The sequence below is a fragment of the Sphaeramia orbicularis genome, unplaced genomic scaffold, assembly GCF_902148855.1.
Source record: "Sphaeramia orbicularis unplaced genomic scaffold, fSphaOr1.1, whole genome shotgun sequence".
In the NCBI taxonomy this organism is placed as follows: Eukaryota; Metazoa; Chordata; class Actinopteri; order Kurtiformes; family Apogonidae; genus Sphaeramia; species Sphaeramia orbicularis.
The window spans coordinates 26,252-48,878 of NW_021941596.1; the positions used below are offsets into that span (position 1 = coordinate 26,252).

The window sequence follows — 22,627 nt, forward strand, 5'->3', positions numbered from 1 at the left end:
TGGTTTTGAGTAGTTCATAAAGTGGTTGTCCAACTGAAGACATCTCCGGAATAAACTTGGCTAAGTAGTTGACCATACCGATAAAACGTCTAAGCTCAGCAACATTCTGGGGTCTGGGAAAATTTTCAATACCGTCCACTTTTGCTGGGTCTGGTCTCACCCCATTTCCGTCAATGATGTGCCCCAGGAATCTGATTTGTCTCTGTTTGAATTTACACTTGCCTTTCTTCAGTTTCAGACCGGCTGCTTCGATCACTCTCAGGACCTGCTCCAAGCGTTTGTCATGTTCCTCTTCTGTGTCTCCATGGACCAGGATGTCATCCATATACACCTCTGTACCTTCCAGCCCCTGCAGTGTCTCTGCCATCTTGCGCTGAAATATCTCCGGGGCACTCGATATCCCAAATGGAAGTCTGCAAAAGGCGTATCTCCCAAAGGGAGTAATGAAGGTGGTTAGTTTGCGACTATCTTTGTGCAACGGGATTTGGTAAAACCCACTTGCAGCGTCCAGAGACGTAAAGACTTTAGATCCTGAGAGTCTTGGCATTATCTCTTCCATTGTAGGCAACACATATTTCTCTCATGCTACTGCTTTGTTTAGTTTCTTAAGTCTGCACAGCATCTCACCTCAACTTTATTGGGCTTAAGAACTGGCACCATTGCTGCGCACCATTCAGTGGGCTCAGTTACTTTTTCAATGATGCCCTCTGTCTCTAGTCTCTGCAGCTCTTTTTTAACAAGCGGCATGAGCGGTAGTGGGACTCTTCTTGCCACATGAACTGCATATGGCTGTGCATTGTCTTTGAGTAGGATTTTCACAGGTTCAGTCTTTAACAAACCACTGGTTCCGAACACAGCACTGACCTCCTCTACTCTCTTTACAAGACCCATCGTGACTGCTTCTTTGCGGCTGAGTAGGCAGCTATTTCCTCTAATCACATACACTGGAAATGTATAGTTTTCTCCTTTATATTCCGTGTTGGCCTTGAACATCCCAAAACACTTGAGTGGACCTCCGGCTCCTGAGAAGGGTGTTGTTGTGGGAGACAATTTGTATTTCTTAGTGAGTAGATTGAATTTTTTTGTCTCCGATGACACTTGCATCCACCCCAGTATCTATTTTGAAGGTCAGGGGAACATCTGCAATGTTTAAAGTCACAGTTCATTTATCTGGGTTTGCTGGGCCAGAAACTTCACCTAAGAACTGGTATTGGGTGTTTTCATTGAGTTCATTGACAACTTTATGTCAGCCTGCATGCTAGGCTAAAAGCTAGAGCTACCAGGCCACTGCTATCAAGCCTTCTTCTAGCCAATGTCCGCTCTCTAGAAAATAAGATGGACGAGCTGAGGGCAAGGATTACAACTCAACGTGAGATCAGAGAGTGCTGTGTGCTCACTTTCACAGAAACCTGGCTTACGGAGGATACACCGGACTCGGCGATCCATTTGGAAACACACGCTACTTACCGAGGAGACCGGACATCAGCATCAGGTAAACATAGAGGCGTCATCGTCTGTGTTTACGTAAATAAACGGTGGTGTTTGAGATGTACGGATTATTGAGAAACGCTGCTCACTGGACATTGAGCTGCTGATGGTGAAATGCAGACCTTTTTATTTGCCTCGGGAGTTCAGCGCTGTGTTTTTAACAACTGTTTACATACCACCACGAGCTAACGCTGCTAGCGCACTGGGCTACCTGCATGACGTCATCAGCGAACAAGAGACCAAACAACCAGACGCTGTATTCATCATAACTGGAGATTTCAACCACTGCAACCTCAAAACTGTTCTCCCCAAATACTACCAGCACGTAAGCTTTCCTACAAGGGAAAACAATACTCTGGACCACGCCTATAGCAACGTGAAGGGTGCTGTGAAGGGTGCTTTTAAGGCTGTCCCAAGACCCCATTTTGGAAAAGCTGACCACATCTCCATATTCCTGTACCCAACGTACAGACAGCTCCTCAAGCAAGCCCCCCCAGTAAGTACAGCAGTTAAAGTGTGGAATGAAGAAACCGATTTAGTACTTCAGGACTGCTTTAGCTGTACAAACTGGGATGTGTTTAGAACTGCAGCTGGGAGGGAAGACTGTACTGTTGATCTGGATGAATATGCTTCTGTAGTTACCGGCTACATTAGCACATGCATAGAGACTGTCATCACCACAAAGCACTACAGAAAATACCCCAATCAAAAACCTTGGATAAACTGTGATGTAAGGGCCAAGTTACGTGCACGTTCGTCTGCATTTGTCATGGGCACCACTGAGGAATACAAAAAGACCAGATATGACCTGAGGAGAGCCATCAGAGAGGCCAAAAGACAGTACAGACAGAAGCTGGAGGGCTACTATTCCACCCCAGACCCCCGACGCATGTGGGCCGGGCTTCAGCACATCACAGAGTATCGACAAAGGAGCAGAGCAACTACATCCAGCCAAACCACACTGCCAGATGAGTTGAATGCGTTCTACGCTCGCTTTGAAGGTCAAAACTCTGACCAGCAGAGAGGGACGCTGGGCATGAGGAGCACACAGGACTCACCTCTCATGGTGACATCAGCAGATGTGCGCAGGGTTCTGAGTAAAACAAATCCACAAAAAGCAGCAGGCCCAGACAACATCCCAGGCTGTGCACTCAGGGTTTGTTCATCAGAGCTAGCTGATGTATTTGCTGACATATTCAACCTGTCCCTTGCACAAGCCTCTGTACCCACCTGCTTTAAGTACACCACCATAGTGCCCATACTCAAGAAAAGTCATGAGACCTGCTTAAATGACTATCGCCCCATAGCACTCACCCCAATCACAATGAAGTGCTTTGAAAGGATAGTCATGACCCACATCAAAAAAAGCATCCCGGACACTGTGGACCCTCTACAGTTCGCATACCGCCAGAACCGGTCCACCGATGACGCAGTCAACACTGCCATTCACACAGCCCTTTCACACCTAGAGGGACAGGACACATATGTCAGAATGCTTTTTATAGACTATAGCTCAGCATTCAACACAGTTAGCCCCCACAAACTCACTGACAAGCTCCTCACACTTGGACTGAAACCCTCCCCCTGTAACTGGGTGCTGAACTTCTTAACAGACAGACCTCAGTCAGAGTCCACAACCGCACATCCAGCTCAAGAACAGTAAGCACAGGGATACCACAGGGATGTGTGCTGAGTCCGCTCCTCTACAAGCTCTTCACCTATGACTATGTGGCCTCCCAGAACAACACCAGCATCATTAAATTTGCGGATGACACTACAGTCATTGGCCTGATCACTGGTGGGGTTGAAACATCATACAGAAGAGAGGTGGCAGACCTGGTGACTTGGTGTCATGACAACAACCTTCATCTCAACACAGACAAGACCAAAGAGATGATTATTGACCTAAGAACAAGGGAAAAGGAGCCACACAAACCCCTGTATATTGACGAGACTGAGGTGGAGAGGGTGAAAACCTTCAAGTTTCTTGGCATTTACATCAGCGAGGACCTCACCTGGTTTCAAAACACCCAACAAATTATCAAGAGGTCCCAACAGAGATTGTACTTTCTGAGAAGACTGAGGAAATTTGGCATGTCAACCAAAATCCTCAGCTGCTTCTACAGATGCACTATCGAGAGTGTCCTCACCGCCTCCATCACAGTCTGGTACGGAAACTGCACAGCACAAAACAGGAAGGCACTCCAGCGGATGATCAAGACTTCACAGCACATTACTGGGGCAGCCTTCCCCTCACTGCAGGACATTTACAAAACCAGAGTCTTACGAAGAACACACAACCTGATCAGAGACAGTACACATCCACAACACTCACTCTTCACACTCCTACCATCAGGCAGACGTTACAGGAGTTTGAAGTCTAAGACCACAAGGCTGGCAAACAGTTTTTACCCACAGGCCATCAGGCTTCTCAATGAATCACTTAAACATCCCCCACACAACACAAGCACACACTGATGCACTGAACACTTTACTGCTGGTGCACTGAACGCTTTATTTCTGGCTGCACTGAACACTCTACTGCTGGTTTTAATTGTTTTACTGTTTTAATTTTTTTTATAGTTGATTTTTATTATTGCTATTGTTTCCCCTGTTCTTATTCATTTTTAGTGTGCTGTGTTTTTTTTTAGGGAGATGAACAGAATAAGAATTTCACTGCATAGTATAACTACCTGTTTCTGCTGTGCATATGACAATAAAACTCTTGAATCTTGAATCTTTAGTACGGCATACACGAGCCCAGTGCCCCTTTTTGTTGCACTTTTTGCATACACTTTTAGCAGCAGGGCATTTCTTCTTGTCATAGTGTTGCGTGCCGCACCTACCACAGCTTGGAGATTCTCCTTGAGCGTGGGGAGTGTGCTTTTTGTGTTGTACTTTGCGACGTCCTTCTGCGGAGATGCTTGCGACCTGCAGCTCAAGTGAGGGACCGCTAGCTTGGAGGCTAATTTGCTTAGCTACCTCTTCTGACTGTCGTACCTGCTGTATAACGTGAGCCAGCGTCAGGTCTGCTGTGAGCTGTAGTTTCTGAGACAACTCCTTGTCCCTAATGCCCACAACCAGCCTGTGTTCGTCTCTTGTCCCCAAAGTCACAGTTCTCTGCCAGTTCTTACAGGACTCTTATGTACGCTTCAGCCTTTTCTCCTTGTTGTTGATTTTGTTGGTAGAAGCAGGCTCTTTCGTGTATTACGTTTCGTCTGGGTATGAAATATTCATTAAACTTGACAAGAACCACGTCGTATTCTTTCTTTCATCTTCCCCCGCGAACTCAAACGAGGCAAAAATCTTCTCCGCCTCACTGCCCATCGCATCAATAAGCGAGCAGACCTGAACCTCACCGGTTTCCTTGTTCAGTTTCTTTGCCAGCCTGTAGTGTGTGAACCTTTGCTTCCACTCCGGCCATTCTCCTGGGCTCCTGAAGTTAAACTCCGACGGAGGGTTAAACTTGGACATTTCGGCTCGTTAGGCATTTGCGCCGCTTCTGACACCATGTAATGTCGCCTTGACATCGGAAAAACACCATGAAACAACGTACTGAACAAGAGCTGGTGGTTTATTATTATGAAATCAGAGAAGAACGTTCAAAGTTACGTCTTCCCATCTTGTGATGGTAAATGGTGCATTCAAAGACTGTCTAGTGTCAGAAATCATTTCCACCATTCATTACAAACACCACTCGTGTCCTTTTTTGGACCCTTTGGCGGCCGGTTGGCCCGCGGACTGTACGTTTGACACCCCTGATGTACGTCATTTTAAGCGAATCTGTGGTTGGACGTCTGCTGAAGACACCGGTCCATTCATGGTCCATCAGCCTTAAAACCAACAGTAAACACACGGGTCATAAATGGGTCAGTGAATGCCTCGTCTCCACTGTAAAAAGTGACGTGTCAGAGCTGCAGCATTTTTGTTTTCCTGGTTTGACGTTGATTTGATGCTCATTGGATGGTTTTAATGATCTCCAGACGTCACTAAGTACAGAACAGAAAATCATGTGCAGATCCTTTAAACCCACACAAACACAAACACATCCACTCAGGGATAAAAACACCAAATGTTTGTGGGTTTGACGAGTCAAAGGGTCTCAGAGAAACAGTCGAAAACAAAGGATTCAGCTTCTGTTAGCGATCAGACAAACGGTCCAGGCCGTCGTTCAGAGATGAAGACCATGTTCAAGTGGAGAACGGTGACGTCTGCTGCCATCTGTGGGAGATTCAAAGTCCAAAATCAGCTCATTAAAACTAGAAACACAAGTCCACCGAGTGTTCATTATCCAAAACAACATGTCAGTTACATTAGCGCTGACGTTAGCATCAATATGTATTGACTTCTATGGTCTGTCAGCAAGCATGCTAATTAGCCCATGTAGAATGAACATATTAACATTTATTATGGATCTGAAACGGTATGGGCGGGGTTTATGATAGTGGACTGGTAATGTATGATCGTCTCAGGGAAATAAAACAACATCCACATGTAATTGGCTAATGTTCTTCTGTTCTCTCCTGGTTGGTTACAGGTTATCGGTGTGTGACGAAGACAAACTGACTCATAATGAGTTAATCGGAGAATCCAGAGTGGCTTTAAAACGAGTGAAACCGAATCAGACCAAACACTTCCACACCTGTCTGGAGCACCCGCCCCCGGTAACGCCCACCAGGATGGGAGGAGGGAACAAGGGAAAAGGAGGAGAGAACAAGGAGGAGGGAACAAGGGAAAAGGGAGGAGGGAACAAGGAGGAGGGAACAATGAGGAGGAAGCAAGGGAGGAGGAACTAGGAGGAGGGAAAAAGGGAGGAGGGAACAATGGAGGAGGGAACAAGGGAAAAGGAGGAGAGAACAAGGAGGAGGGAACAAGGAGGAGGGAAAAAGGGAGGAGGGAACAAGGGAGGAAGGAACAAGGAGGAGGGAACAGGGGGGAGGGAACAACGGAGGAGGGAACATTCCCAACACACCAATGAGACAGTGTATGATTTTCCATGTATTATTTTAACCAAACGTGTTCATCGTATATGTCTCATTTCTTGTTTCTTGTTTTTGTCAGTGTCGTCTTGTTTCTACATGGTTTTTATACCTTGGCCAAATTCTGGACAAAGGGCTATTCCAATGGTTTTGTCCCCTGTCTGTCCGTCTGTCCATTTAAGGACTTAATCTCATTCTCTGTTGGATTCATTCCTTTATCTGCTCCACATTTCTCCTGTGGATGCATCTGGAGCAGAAGAATACTGAACACAGGTGACCTTTGACCTCCTGTTTCCAGGTCACATGTCCTTGTGCAGTTCTAATATCTGAGTACTTTCACATAGAAATATGTCTGGAATAAGTCTGACACAAAGACAGTCTGATGTAAATTATAGGACAGGAACTGTGTCTGAGGTGGATTAGAAGTGCACAGATGTTCTGTTTGTGTTGTTGGGTCTTTTATTGGGTTTGTCGTGTGGATTATATTCAGTAGTATTCTCCTCTGGGTCTGATGGTTTCATCCATTTACATCATTGATGTTGTGAAGACGCACAATAATGTCAAATTAAACTAATGGATCATTCTGCTCAAACACTCCTTTGTTTGTTTGGTCGTCCAGGTTCCGTCGCCGACCGCCATGGGTGAAGCCCTACGAGGAATATCCTGTTATCTACGAGAGGTACCGTCCTGTCCGTCTGTGTATATATATATATATAAATAAATAAAGACATCGATCTGTGTTGTCTGTCACTGTCAACACTCATCACTGTGATCTGGGGATAAACGGTCACGAGGTCGATAAATTTAACACGTCTGTCCGTCATGAAAGTGACAGTTTATCCTCAAAAAAACCCACAGAGAAAAACCCAGAATTAAAGGAAGTTCAAGAAACTGAGAATGAACTGAACGACACAAACGGAGGATTCAGAACCGGAACTCATCTGTGCAAGTTTTAAATATAAATATGATCCAAATGCAAACAAATCCAAAAAAACCGAGCAAATAAAAAAGGCAAAAAACAGGAACATAAACCCACTGGAAATGTCCTTCAGTGGGACGGTTTGGACCTTTTTCCAAAATGTGGTCATTTATTCATTTGTTTAGTTTGTTTAGTTTGTGAACATGAATGAACATCTGTAATGAACGTCAGACATAAATATGACGGATTGTAGTGAAAATGATCATTTGGATCAGTCGTCCATAGACAGAAAACAAAAACATACGATTAGAACAAAATAGAACAATAAAAGGACAACGCAACAAAAGGACAATGCAATACAAGGACAACATGACAGAAGGACAACGCAACAAAAGGACAACACGACAAAAGGACAACGCAGCAAAAGGACAACGTGACAGAAGGATAACGCAACAAAAGGACAACGCGATAAAAGGACAACGCAACAAAAAGACAACGCAACAAAGGGACAACGCAACAAAAGGACAACGCAATAAAAGAACAATACAACAGAAGGACAACACAACCAAAGGACAACGCAATTAAAAAGGACAATACAACAGAAGGACAACACAACCAAAGGACAACGCAATTAAAAAGGACAATGCAACAAAAGGACAACACAATAAAAGGAAAACGCAACAAAAGGACAAAGCAATAAAAGTACAACACAATAAAAGGACAACGCAACAAAAGGACACTTTTTGCTGTTATTCTGAAAATAATACTCTTTTTTTTTTCAGTTTTCCCACGTTCTGAACTCAACCTCCAACTTGCATTCTTTCAATTAGGATCTAGAAACAGGTAATTTGTTATTTGCTCGTATTCGTAAACGTCAAACTGTTTAACAGTCCAGCTGAATGTAAACGTGTTCCAGATATCATAATAGAACTGGAATAAGATCAGCAGATCCTACACGTTCCGTTTGGGAAAAACTCTCTGAAGCCGAAGACGTGGAGGTGGATTCATGAAGGTCAGTGTCTGTGGGAGGACGGTGGACATGGACGTGGGACGTACGAAGATCTGGACTGGACGAGTCCAACCAGGACATAAATGTTCTTCTAGAATTTTCTTGAATTTGTTCCTTACATGAACAGTAGTAATAATACAATATTTAATCAGCACCCCCAAATTCATGATCTATGATCGGAAAGAAGCAGCAAGAAGAACGTCAGCCTTATTTTAAGATGCTGCACATGTTTTTCACTTGAGGATGTGCTGTTACGTCATCAATAGAAGGTGTTTGTTGTTGAAGTTGAACAGAATAATATCAACAACAGCTTCTGTTTTACATTATAGAAACACAAGAGGTAATCTATTACTACAATGTGTGCAATGAAATATAAAATATTAAGGAATTATTTTGATCAAATGGAGGGAATGGAAAAAATAATTAAATGAATAGATTTAATTGAAAAAGCATTATTATTGTTATTAATAATAATAATAATAATAATAATAATACATTCAAATGACAGGAGGTGTTTTCATGGATCCATCAGCTGATTGATGTTCAAACCCCAGTAAAAGCCCAGAGTTTGTTCCTCCTATAATGAACTGAATCCTGGGATCGACTGGAGCTCCAACATCTATGAAATATTCAAAAGTGAAGCAAGCATAAAAAAGGAAACTGTGCAGAGACTGAAGCTCCGTGTGGGCAGATACTGGAGTCGGAACAGTGGAAGCTATTATCTGAGCTGCTCCTTATTAGACGCACTCCAACGGCGACCATTGAACTGATGGAACCACATCTCATTTTTCTGAAGGACCCGTGGGAGTCCCTGAAGATCCATGAGATGAAAGAACCTCAGCAGGTTCCTGGTCTCAGCCTCTGAACCCCCCCCCCACACACACACACACACACAAACGTTAGCGTAGAACAGAAGAGCATCATTAGCAGCAATTTACATCAAGGTCGTCTTATCAGTGGACGTCCACTACAAACAGGACGGACTCCAATTTTTTTTTTTATTGCCCCACTCCCCGAAGGTGAGGGAGGGGCTATTGTTTTTGGCTCAGTGTGTTTGTTTGCTCCAGTTCCCCCGTATTTGAAAAACTAGGTTAGCCTCAGTTTCAGTTAGTTTATAAATCATGTAGGAGCACAAGGTTCAGAATCCCAAAATGAAGACAAAAACCATGAAAGATCTGATCATGAAACCAAGAGCTGCACTAAGAAGTAACGTTAGCCAAAACTGTTAGAACCAGTAACACAAGGTCTGGACCCAAATGCACAACCCACAGACAAAAATACAGTTAAAGGGTGTATATTTAACACAGACAGGAAAAACAGTTCACAAAAAGGGTTCTTGAGTGAATCCTCGCAGGTATGTTTGTGTGGATTCGTCACGGCGTCCGAATCCAAAAGGGGAAGCTCACTGCCCGGGTCGGGAGCACACAAGGGGAACCCGACTAGGAGAAAGCAGAGAAGCGTCAGGGGACAGACCAGGTCATACACGGGGAGTCTAGCAAACAGGCAACGGTACATAGGGGAAAAGCAAAAGCACTAACCGTGAATCCGGGCAAGAGGTCGAACACCAGAGTGGCAGATCAGGCAGAGGTACCGATAGGGGGTCAGGCAGTCTCAGAAAACGAGGAACAATCCAGGTCAGGAACGAACAGGCAGACAGACAAACAGGATCAGAGAAACGCTGGTAGGTAAACACACCACGAGGGAGGAATACGAACTGGCACAGGACAGGGGAAAACACAGGGCTTATATACACATAAGGGAGGGAAGACAATGAGACACAGGTGGAACAAATCAGGGCGGGGACAGGTAATCAACATAGGTGAAACAATCAGGGAAAGGAAGCAAAGACACCAGACATGACACAAGAGGAGGACTTAACAAAATAAAACAGGAAATGACACACAAGACAGACAAAACATACAAGAGTCCAGGGACTGATATCACAAAAACAATATGTCATTTAAGGTCTGACTGGACCCAAAAACACAGCATAAATTAATGTTACCACAAAACGGGATCCACAGATCTAGGTTTGGTTTCCTGGATTTGTGGATCCATCTACTTCTTTTTTCTTTGTCTTTCAGTGTCTGTAAAACAATAGCTCCCACTGCTTTTCAAACCTGTTCATACAATCAATCTCACAACAGCTCTTCCCCATTTTTTATTAAACATTGTTCTTAAGTTTAGACAGTATTGAAGCCAAAGCTGACACTCATCTCCCTCTTTCTGCCACTCAGTGGGCGGAACTGGGGTGACTTCTGCTAGCGGTGATGTCACTACATACCCTCTATACTATTATTTGTCTATTCTGCTTTGTGTCTTTAAATCTTTGAAGTTTTTAAATTTATTTGTTCAAATGCTTTTTCTTTTTGACATCTTGATGTTTGTTCAAAATTTATATGTCTTGGATACCCAAATATTTTCAGTTAAAAAATAAAATAACAGCTAAAATTTGCTTTGAGGTCTTACTTATGTCTTTGTGCATAAGAAATCAATGTAAGTGAATCCCCAAAAGAACTTTGTGTTGGTAAATGCAAGTTACGCAAATTTACAGGATTTCATTTCTGTTGCAACATGTTGGTCGTATGAACTATGTTTTCATGTCACAAATGGCCAAGTTATATTTTAACTGAACTGACCTGAAAAACAAATATTCTATTCTTTTAGATTCCCCAATTTTTCTTACAAGATTATATACTACATATCACGTTTTATTTTTACAGTTTGCAATATGGAGTATGGTACTGATCCATCCTGCTTATATTATGCGAATATATACATTAAGAATGTTACACGTCACTTTTTAAATCAACAGTTTTCTAATAATAAGCATTTTTATAAAGAAATAACAATTCTATGTTGTTATTTCCTCTTTAGTATGATGATAAACTATACAATAAATAATTCTGATCCTAGTTTTTGCACAGGGATCATTAGTGTAAATGGTGACATGGCTGCCGAGCATCAGTATGATGGGATCTGTAACAACCATGTCACATCCGTCCACTGCCACATTTTGTGTTTTTGTGTCAGCTGTTATTGTTTTAGATCCACAATACGAACATTTATGAATAAGAGGAGAATTAGCAATAGTAAGTATATAAGTTTATTACTAATAAAGTACTGGGACTGACCAGATCATCATGGGTAATGTCACGTCCGTCCACCAGCAAAAGTTTTCACATACACGTGCTATTCAAAATCTAATATTTCTGAAAATAGAGCTTCCACTGTCAAATAATATCAGTAGTCTGTGCACAAATGGATTAGCATTATTTCAACACAGTTCTATGCATTTCTTGCACCTTTTTTTTTTTTTTTTTTTTTGACAAAAATGGCCACTCATTTGACCCCTAAGTAAATTTTAGCCGATACATAAATAATTTAAAAGAGGTGGTTTTCTTACCTTTCCTGTGTTCGTACAGTTCTGTGGTTGAAATGAGTCCAGATCATCCACCAGTTGTTGAAGTGCTCATGAGCCTCCAGGGCTTTGTCCTGTTTAAACTGTCGAACAGAGTCAGTCCCTCTGCCGTAAACCACACCGTTAGCGTCCATGTTAGACCAGGAGACACCAGTCCTGTGTCCGCTTTACAGATTGGGTGTTTTTTTTCAGGTTTTACAGATCCGTTTTGTTTATATAGGGTGTCCCATAAGTCTCCATACATAGGAGACATAATACATATGGTTCTAACATGTATTTCTTTATATTTCTTCTTTATAGTTCTTCAGCAGTGGAGGACACGCATTGAAATGTTTTCCCGACAAAATGGCAGTCATATAGAGCATATTATATAAATAAAAATGGTTTATGTCAAGAAACGTTTATTTTTCCTATGTATGGAGACTTATGGGACACCCTGGTGAAGTTAACTTAACAAAGTACTGATCCATGACATCTGTACTAAGTTTCTCTTGATCCAGTATCCGTTCATTTATCTGTTTCCTCTCCATTATTAGATGTCCTTTCCTCTTTGTTCATCAACAGTCTGCTGTTGTTCGCTGACCCTCTAAAATGGCGCCGGGGGGGGGGGGGGGGGGGGGGCGTGTCTGTGACGTCAGTGTCAAAGACTTGACAGACACCTACGATGTCGAATAAGTGAAATCAGAAGTAGATCCCACCCTCTGCTGTTGAAAAAGGGGATGTTCTTTTTTTGTATTTGAACAATGAACAACTGAACAGTACATATACATAATAGTATACATCAAAAAAGGATAGAAAATTTCACATTTCACAATATATTTTACATTTCAAATATATAGAAACACATGTAAGTTAATATATATACATATACAATCATTTGTCTTTAAATCTATTTTTTTTTTTTTTTATTTGTTCAAATGCTTTTTCTTTTTGACATCTTGATGTTTGTTCAAAATGTAATTGTCTTGTATACTTAAATATTTTCAATTTAAAAAAAAAAGATCAACCTAGTTTAATAATCAATGGCATTAATATTTTTTGTTTGAATTGTATGAAAAGCAAAATCTCCCCCAGTGGTAAAGCCTTCTGGAACTCCACTTTTCCTAATATTAAATGGTCAAAAACATGGACATTATCATATAAATTCTGTGTTCCAAATGAAATTAGAATAAATCAGCTCAAGATTTTACATAATGTATTTCCCTCCAACGCTATTTTTCTTGACTCTGTGACATTGAAGAAATATGTAACTTTTGTCATTCTTATCTTGAAACCACTTTACACTTAATCTGTCTTTGTGAGCATTCTTCTGAAAACTATCTTATATTTGAATGTAATGGAAAATATTGCTATAACATCTCAAAACGTACTCACATATTTTGAACATGACATAACTAATTTTGAATGTATTGTTAATTTGATTATATTATTTGGAACATTTCACATACACAAAAGTAAATAAATCTGCCAAAACACGCCCAAATTTTAAAGTCTTTAAAACTGAATTTGAAAAATAAATTAAATCACTGGAATTTATCTTTAACAAAAAAAGCACAAACACTGACAATTTATAAAGAATTCTTTAAAAGGGACTTAATTTACTCTTTGATGTTTTGTTGTTGTTGTTGTTGTTGTTTTTTTTTAGATATTTATATTTTATGTTATTATTATTATTATTATTACTATTATATGTATTTTCTTATTTGTGTCTATAAACCTTTGCATTATGTTAATTTATTTGTTTGGATGATTTTTCCTTTTGACATCTTGATGTTTGTTCAAAATTTCTCCATGTTTTATGAACACATATATTTTCAATAAAATTGGAGAAAAAAAAATCTGTCTATGTATGCACCGGTCCATCCTTAAAACAGACACAGATGAACATTTATTTATAGTTTTAGATCCTGAACCTTTTCTCTGTATTTTGCAGTACAGCCGTTGTATTAGTACAGATCCCAGTAGAACCCGGGTTCTTCTGTGATTATCAGAATCCCAGGCTTTAATGAGGACACTGAGAGGATGGAACAGGAAACTGGAGGACGGAGGATCAAACCCAGGCTCCTCAGCCTCATTTGCGTCTCCGTGGTCCACCTCTGATCTCAGATCTGTGAACTGATGGATTTAATGAGCAAACGGCAGCGTCTCCTCTGACCTTCAACCTCTGGGTGGGAATGGAACAGAGATGAAGCTGAATGTGTGTGAAGAGGATGAGCCTGGACCCCATGGACCCTGTGGACCTTGTGGACGCTGGAGGCTCAGCTGGGCTTTGGTCACATCCGGTCCACACCTCAGGTCCACCATACGCCTCAGGTCCACGTTATGCCTCAGGTCCACTGTACACCTCAGGTCCAGCAGATGCCTCAGGTCCAGCAGATGCCTCAGGCCTACCAGACTCCTCATCTGATCCGTTTAAACCTGAACCTGCACATGTTCTGCACATGCTCAGTGTCCCTCTGGTTTCCACCGAATGTTAATGGACCATCAACAAAAATAAAACGTCTTCACACGAAGTAGGACTTTTAATTTGAACAGTGTCATGGATTCTTTCATCCACTGACTTAAGACTAAATACAAAAAAAAATGAACCATTCACATGATAACGACTTTACACACAGGAAATGAAGTGAACAAGTTCAGTCGACATGGGGTTAAAATACTATCAGACCATATGTATTAATCTGACTAAACTAATCTGATTACATTAATATGACCAAACAATCTCATATTACTAGGACTACATTAATCTGATTGTAATAATTTGACTACATTTGGATGATTAACCTGATTTTCTTAATATCACTAAATTGATCTGAATACACAAATCCAACTAAACAAACTCAATAAATAAGATCACATTAATCTAACTGTGTTAATCTGACTAATGTAATCTGATTGTGTTAATTTGACTAATGTGATCAGATTGTGTTAATTTGACTAATGTAATCAGATTGTGTTAATCTGATTGATGTAATCTGATTGAGTTAATTTGAATAATCTGAGTAATCTGATTATGTTAATCTGATTAATGTAACCTGATTGATGTTATTTTCTTCAGTGGGAGAACGAGCAGCTCCACAGTCTAGAGGAACGAGGTCGTCTTCTTCTGTCTCTTCAGTTTCTTCCTCCAGAGGACACGGATGTGGATGGCGGTGGGGGGGGTGACGTCCGTCGTACCGGGGGGCTCTACGTCGGCGTGAAACGCTGTGCTCACCTGGCGGCAATGGACGTCAATGGCTTCTCTGACCCCTACGTCAAGATGTAAGATGGTAACATCATATGGGTCATTAATAATCCACCGTCCAGTCCAGGTGTAGACGGTCTGGACCGACACCAGCACCAACCTCAGAGAACCCAACAGGAAAATGACACACACTGAACCCAACAGGGTGAAAATAACAATGTCAAAGATTCAAACAAGATGGAAAAAACACCACAAATCAAAGACATAAAATAAAAAGAAATAAACGCTGTTCCAAAGTTTAAAATAAAGTGATAGATTTAACACATCAAAGCCATTCAGAGGTAATCTAATTACGTTAATGAACTAAAGTAATCTGATTGTATTAATGAGACTAAACTAATCTGATTAGATTAATGAGACTAAACTAATCTGATTATATTAATCTGACAAAACTAATCCGAGTATATTAATAACTAAACTGATCTGGTTATTTTTATCTAACTACACTAATCTGATTATATTAATGAGACTAAACTAATCTGACTATATTAATGAGACTAAACAAATCTGATTATATTAATATGACTAAACTAATCTGATTAGATTAATGAGACTAAACTAATCTGGTTATGTTAATCTAAAGTGATAGATTTAACACATCAAAGCCATTCAGAGGTAATCTAATTACGTTAATGAAACTAAAGTAATCTGATTGTATTAATGAGACTAAACTAATCTGATTAGATTAATGAGACTAAACTAATCTGATTATATTAATCTGACAAAACTAATCCGAGTATATTAATAACTAAACTGATCTGGTTATTTTTATCTAACTACACTAATCTGATTATATTAATGAGACTAAACTAATCTGACTATATTAATGAGACTAAACAAATCTGATTATATTAATATGACTAAACTAATCTGATTAGATTAATGAGACTAAACTAATCTGGTTATGTTAATCTAACTAAACTAATCTGGTTATATTAATATGACTAAACTAATCTGATTATATTATTCCGACTAAACTAATATGATCATGTTAATCTGACTAAACTAATCTGATCAGGTTAATCTGACTAAACTAATCTGATTATGTTGATCTGACTAAACTAATCTGATCAGGTTAATCTGACTAAACTAATCTGATTATGTTGATCTGACTAAACTAATCTGATCATGTTAATCTGACTAAACTAATATGATTATATTAATCTGACTGAACTAATATGATCATGTTAATCTGATTTAACTAATCGGGTTAATCTGATTCATTTACAGTTTGATCACTAAAGTCCAGTCCAGGTGCAGGTGGTTTGGACTTTTACCCAGAATGCTTTGGGAGCTGACTCTACAGATAGGACCCATTTACAGCAGGTTGATCCTGTTTTTTAAATCCATCCAAACCTGGACCTGGACCAGGTTTGGTCCCTGATGAACATTCCCTTTAATTGTTGGTGTTTGAGTCCAGGTTCTCCTGAACGTTCTCCACCTCCAGTGTCGGTTTTATTACGACTCTATTAATATTAAAAACACTTCCACTGAACTAATTTCACTTTTATTTCTCTGACGCCTGAGGAGAAGCTTTAATATTTGGTCTGTTTCAACAGTTTTAGTTGTAATTACAGCCTCCAGATGGATCAACATCCTGGACCTTAATGAGCCTGTTGCATTCTGGGACTTTTCCACTTGATTAAAGTTTACATCCAGGCCTGTTGTTGACGCTGCCCTGGGCAGAAGGATAATGAGTCCAAACACAGGAACACGACAGCAGCGGCGGCGTTGTCTAGGATCCGTCTAAACTAAACTCTGGGGGTTAAAGATTCGAGGATTCAACTCCAGCGTTTGCTTCGGTTCTCGAGGGAATGTCGGCTTTGAACAGTCGAGTTCGTCACCAGAATACGAAACGAAGACAAGGCTCAACATAAACCAGAGGAGATGACGCCCGGAGGATATTTGACAGTCTGGATGAAACGGAGAAAGATGAGAGTTAAAACAGACGAGACGGCGACTGGCATGAAAGAATAGAGAAGAAAAGAAAAGAACAGAAAAGAAAAGAAAAGAAAATAAGAGAAAAGAGAAAAGAAAAGAAATGAAAGGAAAAGAAAAGAACAGAAAAGAACAGAACAGAAGAGAAAAGAAGAGAAAAGAAATGAAAAGAAGTGAAAAGAGAAAAGAAAAGAGAAAAGAAGAGAAAAGAGGAGAAAAGAAAAGAGGAGAAAAGAAAAGAAGAGAAAAATGAAAAGAAGTGAAAAGAAGAGAAAAGAAAAGAAGAGAAAAGAAAAGAAAAGAGGAGAAAAGAAAAGAAGAGAAAAGAAATGAAATGAAAAGAAGAGAAAAAGTAGAGAAAAAGAAAAGAGAAAAGAAAAGAAATAAAGGATGTTACGAGATTAAAACTCAGTAATAGATTTAACACATCAGAGCCATTCAGAGGTAATCTGATTACATTAGAAACTAAAGTAATCTGATTACATTAATGAAAGTAAAGTAATGTGATTATATTAATGAAACTAAAGTAATCTGATTACATTAATCTGACTAATCTGTTTATATTAATCAAACTAAACTAATCTGATCCTTTTAATGAAACTAAAGTAATCTGATTATATTAATAAAACTAAAGTAATCTGATGTATTAATGAAAGTAAACTAATCTGATTATATTAATGAAAGTAAAGTAATCTGTTTATATTAATCAAACTAAACTAATCTGATTCTATTAATGAAACTAAACTAATCCATTTATATTAATCTGACTAAAGTAATCTGAGTACTCATACTTTGTACGTATGATGCAGAACAGACTGAGTGGATCAGACTGATATGAAACATGAACCTGTGTAACCCAGTAGATGTTCTGAGGTTCTAAGGCCGTAGTGGACTGTGTTGAACTGGACCCAGATGAACCGGGTCAGCTGGATCTGAAACGTCTGAAACACTGATGAATGTTTTTGTTTTTGTCAACAGATATTTGAAACCAGATTCACAGAAGAAATCCAAACACAAAACAGCAGTGATGAAGAAGACGCTGAACCCAGAGTTCAACCAGGTAAGAGGACAGGAGGGTCAAGGGGGGTCAAGGGGGGTCAAGGGGGGTCAGGGGGGTCAGGGGTCGGGGGGACAGGGGGGTCAGGGTTCAGGGGTCAGGGTTCAGGTTAAGGTTCAGGGTTCATGGTTCAGGGTTCAGGTTCAGGGTTCAGGATTTCAGCTGGTTCAGATGTTTTCTATGGAACCTGAAGCTTTGAACTGTTTTTACTGAAGTCAACATGAGTTTGTCTTTAAACTATAAATGTTGGACTGAACTCATTTAAACATTCAATGAATTGAAGTTTACAACTGAACGGTTCTGGCGTTTCCTGTTGTTTCTTGTTGTTTCCTGCGTTTGTTGTTTTCGTTCCGTTTCAGGAGTTCTTCTACGACATTTCTCTTTCTGAACTGTCCAGTAAGACGCTGGAGGTGACGGTGTGGGACTACGACCTGGGACGCTCCAATGACTTCATAGGTGAGGACTCCGCCCACCGATGCCACCCCGCCCACTGACTCCGCCCACCGCCCACTGACCCCGGCAGTGGCGGTGTGCTTCCTGTTGGTCACCGTTTCATGGAGGACACATCAGTGGAGTCTTTGGGTTTAGTGTTAGGATCAGAGTGAAACAGGACTTAGTGAAAAGCTGGAGTCAGGTGTATTAAGATGCTGGTAACCATAGCAACAGCCCTAGCAACAGCCATAGCAACAGCAGCAGATTGTGTTTCCTGTCAGACTGTAGCTTTAGTTCCACTTTACTCATCTTTCAGTGTTGGTTCTGTTCAGTTTGCGTTGGGTCACATGGTCAGAGGACATTTGGGACCATCTGAGTCCGAACTAAAACCAGACTAAAAAAGACAGAATGTCCTGTGGGCCTGAGTTTAAGGTTCAGAGAAAAACAGTCAAATAATGGGTTAAAATCACGACCATTTGTGTCCAGTGTGATCCTGTTTTACCCATAATGCCCCTGGTGCTGTGGTTGATTGGAGGTTTTTTTTTTTTTTTTTACCCATAATGCCCCTGGTGCTGGGGGTTGATTGGAGGTTTTTTACCCATAATGCCCCTGGTGCTGGGGGTTGATTAGAGGGTTTTTTTTACCCATAATGCTCCTGGTGCCGGGAGTTGATTGGAGGTTTTCTGTCTGAGTTTACGTCTGTTTCACGTTGAATCATCTGCAAAGTTCTGCTTCTATGCGTCTGATGCCGCTGTTTCCTGTTTCCAGGGGGCGTGTGTCTGGGCTGTCAGTCTCAGGGTGATGCGCTCCGTCATTGGATGGAGTGTCTGAAGAACAAAGGGCAGCGGGTGGAGCGATGGCACATCCTGACCAATGAGCTGCCTCGAACCGTCGCCCACGAATAAACCCCGCCTTCTTCCACCACGCATCAGACAGACGCCGACGCCACCGGGGGTCACATGGTTCACGAAGACCCGGTGGTTTGTTCATGGACTCCAGTCCTTTCATAAGAACTAGAACCAAACAGAGCATGAGTCACTAATACAACGACCGACAAAGAACCGACGAGAACTGACGGAGAACTGATGGAGAACCAATAAACAGACGGAGAACAGACGAGAACCAACAACCAACTGAAAACTGACGAGAACCAAACAGAGCATGAGTCATTAATACGACTGACGGAGAACCGACCAGAACCAATGGAGAACTGACAGAGAACTGACAAACAGACGGAGAACCGATGAGAACGGAGTGGTGCCTTCTAAAACTGAAATGAACTAAAATCTAAACTAAATTAAACTAAACTAAACTAAACTGAACTAAATTAAGTTAAACTAAATTAAACTTAATTAAATTAAACTAAACTCAGCGGTGTTTTACTGTCGTTAAACATCTGTCTCCGTTAAATAAATCGTAGACTAAGCGATTGCGAACTTTTAACATAAATGCGACTTTTACTTGAAAAGGTTCAAAATGCAAAGTTCTTCTTTCTGCGACTCTGAAGTTAAAGCTGGTTCTGTTTTTGTAAATTCTTCATTTTCATCATATCATCGTCATAAATGACGCATGTTTCTATCAGGAGTGGGTGGAGCCTAAAGCACAGAAACCATGACGACAGCCAAGCTCCGCCTCTTATTTACCAGCATGAACAGTTTGCCAAAGCATGTTGGACGTTTACATGTAAATAGAATCAAACTCACTGGTTCAATGCGTTTCAGTCACGATTACATTCAATGGCAGAAACACAACATTTTGTTGGTTCCTGCGACTCTTTTGTATTTGTTTTTGTAAAATACGTTTGATGTGTGAAACGTTCAGGGTTTCAGGCGGAGGTTAGCGGAGGTTTAACGGTGCTAATGGTGTTTCAGTGATGACGTTTGATGACAAAAAGAAACGATAAAATAAATAAATAAACAAAACAAAACCATGAACCGGCGTCGTCCGTGATACGGAGGAAAAAAAGACTGATTCAACAAATACATTTAGCCACATAAATATGAACGAAAATATTTATTTAAACATTTAGAACAAATTATGGAACGTGTTTGAAAAGAAGCAAAAATGTGTTTGTTCATAAAACAAAACAAAAAACTTTATCAATATATATTAATACTATAAATACATAGATACTGTGTGTGTGTGTGTGTGTGTGTGTATATATATATATATATATATATATATATCTTAAACTAACATAAATACAATATACGGTTGCTATATTATATAATTATATAGAATTTTCCTTATTTCTGTTATATATGATTATCTTAATTATGTTTTATTATATAACCCACAACTGTATTTGTTTATATAAATATAAAACATATAATACAAGTATTCCACTATAATATTAATATATACAGAGAATTAAAGTGTTAGATTCAATAATATATAAATGTTGGGTCTTACAGAAACTCATGAACATGAACGTGTGAAAATATAAAAAAAATTGCGACAGATTGTTTGTTAAGCTCTGCCTCCAGATAAAATTTGACCTAAATGAACTCGATTCTGTCATTTTGGTTCAAAATGGGACAAAATGTTGGACTTCTGCAGCTTTTATTTCACCACAAAAATAGCGGTTGAACTATTTACGTCCTTGGCGAAACAACCAATCAGATTCCATACCTGAATGCTACGCCCACGTCTGCAATACAGCCCTGGAGTGGGTGTGTCCCGGCCGTCCCTGCCTGCAGCTATAGTTCATGAATTCACATCAAACACATAAAGTAGTGATTTTAGTGGGTTCATTCCCGCCATTTCTTTGCTGTTCTATGCATTTTCTGGAGGTGTGGGTGGGTGGGCGTAGCCGTGGGTGGGCGTAGCTGTGGGTTGGCGTTGCGTGGGTGTGGTTTGTGCCAGTTACTGGTCAGTCTTTTTTGCACTTCTACTAAATCCAACTGTGAAAAAACCATCATGGGTCAATAATCTCCAGTGGCTCTTCCTTGTCGTTGCATGATGCAATATGTGGAGAACCTTCTTTATACCCCCCCTTTATACCCCCTCCCCCCGTTTTCTACCTGTTGAAGTGACTCGATGATGCATTCAGGTACAGCTCAGTGTGTTCTTCTTCTTGTGAATCTTTTATGCACGGCTGAATGTACGGATGTTGTTTACACCGACCTTGTGCTTTTCACATCTTCTTACATTTATTTCTATGACGTGTTTTATGTCAAATGCTTGAATAAATTTGGAATGCAACTGAATGCACCTGAGCCGCTGGTCTGATCTGTGGGCGAATGGCACCACCCACAGGAAAAGAACGCAACTACGCAACACTTTGACATTTCAATGATAATTCTGATCAAAAGTGTGTGACTTTTGTCGTCAAATCTGACTCAGATCTGGTAAGTTATACTTAATATTATGTCTTTATTTCTGAATCAAATGTTGATATTTGGTTTTAATATGAGTTTATTCTACATAGATGTATTCTAACCAGTTTTTGTTGTTGACATATTTACCTACAATATTTACTTTACTTTAAGTCACTTCTTTTTTCAGTTCTCTCTGTTTTTGATCAAATAGCCTTTGAATTTACTCTGAGTTTTAATGAACATCTACATGATCAGTGAATTAAATATAGAAAAATACAGGATTTACTCTGAAAAATGTCCAATACAGAGGATCATATTAGAATAAATGATGATAAACCACTTATAAAAAGTTAAATGTATGGAAACGTTCATTCATAAATCACCACATTTAACTGTTTGAACCTTTTACATCTGTGGGATTTATTTTCCTCCACACAAACATGTACACAAACTGATATAAAATCATTAAATATTGACATTTTTCTGTCTTTTTTTCTCCATAAATCTCTTAAATCACTTCAGTTCTGCTCAAAATGACCAAATATTCCATAATTTTCAGGATTTAACCCTTTAAATGCCACTTTTTTATACATGATGACGTGTTTAATGTAAAAAAAAAAAACAAAAACCCATAAGTGATATTGATGATCTTTGACACGTCCAACACGAATTACATAAAGAATATCTCATTTTATGTTGTTTTATAATAAAATAAATTGTCACTACTCAGACTGGCATTTGAAGGGTTAAAATATCAACCATTCTTAAATGTTCAGTAGCTTTGAGCAGAACTGAAGTGGTTTTAGAGATTTATGCAGAA

General features: G+C 40.0%; 1 protein-coding gene across 1 annotated transcript in view; it reads left to right on the plus strand.

Moving 5' to 3' along the window:
• The window catches only part of LOC115416355 (double C2-like domain-containing protein alpha), a 31,230-nt gene extending 10,681 nt beyond the window's left edge, over positions 1-20,549 (plus strand). The window contains exons 5-10 of the mRNA XM_030130098.1: positions 6,026-6,152; positions 7,087-7,146; positions 14,875-15,077; positions 17,977-18,058; positions 18,415-18,511; positions 19,256-20,549. Of these exons, the coding sequence (XP_029985958.1) occupies positions 6,026-6,152; positions 7,087-7,146; positions 14,875-15,077; positions 17,977-18,058; positions 18,415-18,511; positions 19,256-19,392 (706 nt within the window). The 3' untranslated portion in view covers positions 19,393-20,549. The remainder of the gene's footprint in view (positions 1-6,025; positions 6,153-7,086; positions 7,147-14,874; positions 15,078-17,976; positions 18,059-18,414; positions 18,512-19,255) is intronic.
• The last annotated feature ends 2,078 nt before the right edge of the window (positions 20,550-22,627 follow it).